Genomic DNA, 4,465 nt, shown 5'->3' with positions numbered 1-4,465 from the left:
AATTTTGGCTAAATTTCTCAACACCATATTCCACATGTATCCCTTGACGTATTCTCTTCTAAAACACTCGGCCCTAGAGCTCTTCTTTCCCCAACTTCTTTTGCGAATTCATATTGCAAAGAATTGAAATATATGCTGTCACTTGAGATACTTCAAGATCCCATTAAGGAACCTCCAGAATTAATTATACTCAAAACGCTTCAATTTTGGCTAAATTTCTCAACACCATATTCCACATGTATTCCTTGACGTATTCTCTTCTAAAACACTCGGCCCTAGAGCTCTTCTTTCCCCAACTTCTTCCGTATTCCTATTCTTTAAATTCGTATTGAAAAGAATACCAGGTAGCCAATCATCAGTTTTACAGTTATAAAACGCTCGGAGCGGCCGCGCGGAAAATCGGCCGAGAAAATGGAAAAGGACGGAAAAGGTAAAGGGTTCCGGGGCAACAGGGGTGGCACGCAAAGTCTCACGTTGGTTGCGTGGACACCGGGCATCGGGCGCTCACGTGGCTCCCCACCTTTCCGGCGTGCGTGAGCCCGCTCCCTTCCGACGCTCCTTTCGCCGTGGCTTCGCTTCGGTTTCCCCCACTCCGTGTCCTCGCGTGGCTGTTCCCCTCCATCCAGACGACGGCGGACTGTCCTCCAAAGCTCGAGTGCGACGGCAGCGCCGCGACGCCTGCCGCTCCGCAGTAACGCGATTGCTCTCGTCGAGTGTACAGGCGTTCGCGGTCCGTACCGCTCGTTGCTTCGTGACACGCACCGCGCGTTTGTCCCGCGTCACCGCGTTCTCTCTTGTTCGTTCCCCGTAGTGTCGATCGCGTGTCGGTGGCTCGAGTGTTCTCAGTGATCGTACCCCTGACGGTAGTTTAGTGATACGTAGAAGCAAGCCATTCCCTCGGCGAGGGAACGAATTCCCAGAGGTGGACGGGTTCGGGTGTCGGAGTCGAGCAATCGGGAGTCTCGTATCGCGATCGAACCGCTTGCCAGCGATCGTCCTGCGTCTCGGAGCGTCGCGGACTATGCCGGAACGCGGTCAGCCGGTTGCTCGAAAGCAACGTGCCCGTCCGAGCCTGATGTTTGGGTCGCCCAGTGGTGACTGAAACCGCGATACGGGATGCAAAAGATCCCGCGGGTGTCGGCGGCGAGCGTTGCCAGAAGGAGGAGAGGAAGGGCGGCAGGATGGGCGGGAGACGAAGAGTGCTGTTGGTCCGCGACGTAGGTGTGCACCGGGACGCCGACGACGTGACGGCCACGTGCCCCCGCGGATGCGTCGATGGCCGTTGGCATTAACTGCGTTAGTAGTACTAACTCAGTACTCGTCCCGTAGGTAGTTAGTCGAGCGATACGGTCAACGCACAACCGTGTTCTCAGCGTGTGGCATAAACAGGATTGCCAAGTGTGTGATTTCGTAGTGTGCCTGTGATTTCTTACTAAAGTGCACCGTGACTTCGGGGATCTTTGGTGTTCTTTGTTCGTCGAGGTAGTTTTAACGCAAGACTTGTACGCAATATCGCTCCGTGGTTTGATAAACGCGAACAGGTGGCAGTGTATCTCGATTAAGGTCGCAGATCGAATCCAGCGAAGAAGAGGAACGCTGGCGCGTAACGGTGGACTCGTCACGGGATGTTGATACGAGAAACGTGCAAGAGTATCGGGAAACTTGAAACGCTTGACACACGAGGTGTGCCGTCCCTTCCGTCCGACGTGCCCGTATCAAGGGCACGTGGTTGCTCCGGTTGACGCGTGTAGCGTGTATACAAGAAAGTGCAAGTACTTGGATGAGCTTCTAAGCGGAGTCTAGTTTCGGAGCTTAACTCTTCGTCGACTACGTACGGTGTAAATTGAACGCGGGAGGACCCCTGGAGGTGCGCGATACGACTAGATCGGAGTTCTGGTAGAATCTTATCGGTGAAAATTTGTTGGATCGTGAACATCTCGTGTCGATCGTCGAGATCAGGGAAGGAGACGGTTCGGAATCGAGGAGGGACAGATTCCCGCGCTCGTACCCTAGTCATCCGACCGGCGGGAGTTCGAGGAGAGGGTTAAGAGCGTCGTGGAGGGGGGAGTGATGCCGGTAAGGGTGGCACAGCGCCCCCCAGGTGGAATACCACTCCACGCCGGCGTGCCGGTAGCGCCCAGCAGCGTAACCGCCCCCGGTCCGTCGGGCCGGTGCCTCGGGGGCCCGGCAGCGCCTCCCGCCGGCTCGCCACCGCTGCCGCCGTCCTTGCAATCCTTCGGCGGCGGCGTGAGCAACGCCAGCAGCAGCGCCCCTGGCGCCGCAAGCAACGGCAACACCAACGGTAACGCCGGGAACAACGGCCTGAACAACAACATTGTCGGCCTGAACAACAATTTAGTCGGCGCGAACAACAACATCGGCAGCAACAGCGGCCTAGGCGTCAACACGACAAGCGGCGCCACGAATCCCTTGCAGGCGATGGCGTCGGCAGCGGCCTCGCTAACACAACTCAACAACATGGCGAACGGACCGCTGCCGCCGCTAGGGGCCACAGGACCAACCGGACCACCTAGTTTACCTCCGCCTCAGCCCGCCACCACGCCGACTCATGGGGGTCCGCCGACGCCGCACGCCGGCGTCACCGGTGGACCCCATCTAAACGGGGCTTCTCCGAGCCCTCACCCCATGCCACCCCATGGAATGATGAGCGGTTCTCCTCACGCTCCGCACCCCCATATGGGCGGCGGAGGACCCTCGCCTCATCCCCATCACCCCGGTCCTCACATGGTCGGCTCGCCGCACCACCCTGGACCGCATCCCATGGGCCCCGGAGCTGGCATGATGGGCCCGGCTGGTATGCAGCCTCAGGGGGCGCCCGGGATGTGCGGTCCAGGACCTACCGGCCCGATGGGGCCCCATGCTCATCCGCAAGGACCCGGTGTACCTGGACAGCCCCACATGCACAACGATCCCTTCTACTGCTCGCCTTTCGGATCCCACTACTTCAGGTAAATTATTTTCGATCAACTCGCTCTTTCGATACAACTACGTGCAGTCGATTTGCTTAGGAGGCTGTGACGTGTGATACTTTGTCGCGTAACGTGGATTATATCTATGAAATTGCGAATCGATGGGACCATAGTCGCCCGGTGGTATCGAAAGGGTTAGACTGACGACCGGTCAACGACTTGGGCGTCTTATCGTTGCGAAGTTCTAGACACGACGCCGTAAACCGAGTGTTGGTAGGCTGTTGGGGCGGGATTTCGACTTTCACCTGATTTTTAGTCTGGGATGTATGATAAACGTGATCCTGTATCCAAAGATTGACGTACTTTCTACGATTTTAAACAACAGGCACTCTTTCACGGGTCAAATGAGACCCAGTGCTCAAGAGTTGTACTTTTCATCAGTGATGTAGAAAATGAACATTTTTTTATGATTTTAACTTTTGAACATTTTCCAAGGAAGGAAGCGAGACAAACACGTTGGCAAACTTCAGATTTATTCGAAGCCTAGGGTTTTGCCCATCTCTGCTTTTCATGATTTTTCAACCACCTTCATGCCTACCCTTGGCTTTGTACGTATTACCGAACGCTTGAGAAGGGGATCAATCTAGCCGCGATTAAGGGGCCACCGGCGCGATATGAATAAATAATCGTTCCATCGACTGTAACAATTTTCCGTCACGCGAAATGACGCTCGCGCGAGCGTTTCCACGTACCGTGGCGCTTTCTTTCGGCAAAGGATCACGCGAGCTTCCTGAAAAAGGTGTATCGCGTGGCCGTAGGAAATTCCGTGCGGAACGCGACGTTCGCCCGCTTGTCTCGCGGCTTTGAAAGGCGCCAGACGCGTTTAGCGGGTCTCTCGCGATACGAAATTCGTTCCTATGCCTCGGAGATCGATGCTCGATCTCGATCCCGCGGGACGTCTGGTCGTTTTCTATTTCTCGATCGACGGACCTTCGATCCTGGGACTCGGACGGTCGAATTGCCTCAGACGTTGGCAGTTTGCATAGTTAATTCGAAATCGTTTAAATTCTTCGGCGCGAGCAGCCTCGGACGGCTCTTTTACGGCCCGATACTTCGTTCCGTGCCAATCGTTCGGCGGTCTCTCGCTAGCACGCTCTCCCGGGCGTAGTAACAGTATACTCGAAGAATCCGTTATCATAGCTCGACCAGGATCTTCCTGGTGACCGTTGCGCGGTCGAACGTGTCTCGAAATGTAGCCGCGTAGAACGCCGAAACGCCTGTTAGTCCGATCTCGACGATAACTACTACCTTGGCGCGATCATCTTTCCAAGGAGGAAAGACAGTTGAACCGCTTTCTTCATGAATCTAGTGGATAAATCGTGTGTGCTCCATATTGTAGGAGGATAGCACTTCTGTTATCTTGGATAAAGTTGGTTAGAAACTGGTGGCAGAAAACTCCTGGAATCTACCAGGATATTATTTTCCTCTAAAATGGTCGAGTTCCTTCACTTCTTGGAGCAATTTTGGTATTTATG

At 54.9% G+C, this 4,465-nt stretch overlaps 1 protein-coding gene across 5 annotated transcripts in view; it reads left to right on the top strand.

Annotated features, from left to right (window-relative positions):
- LOC128893021 (LIM domain-binding protein 2) overlaps positions 1–4,465 on the top strand; it is a 175,582-nt gene that overhangs the window by 74,096 nt on the left and 97,021 nt on the right. For 3 of the 5 annotated variants that reach the window (XM_054153728.1, XM_054153727.1, XM_054153726.1), the window contains exon 1: positions 7–2,969. The exons of the other annotated variants lie outside the window; for them this stretch is intronic. In XM_054153728.1, the coding sequence (XP_054009703.1) occupies positions 2,071–2,969 (899 nt within the window). In that variant the 5' untranslated portion in view covers positions 7–2,070. Of the gene's footprint in view, positions 1–6; positions 2,970–4,465 lie in introns of those variants that run through there. 5 annotated transcript variants of the gene reach the window in all.

Source organism: Hylaeus anthracinus, unplaced genomic scaffold (genome assembly GCF_026225885.1).
Source record: "Hylaeus anthracinus isolate JK02 unplaced genomic scaffold, UHH_iyHylAnth1.0_haploid 2, whole genome shotgun sequence".
Classification (NCBI taxonomy): Eukaryota; Metazoa; Arthropoda; class Insecta; order Hymenoptera; family Colletidae; genus Hylaeus; species Hylaeus anthracinus.
The sequence above is the reverse complement of the archived record's forward strand: the minus strand, read 5'-3'. Positions and strand labels throughout refer to the sequence as shown.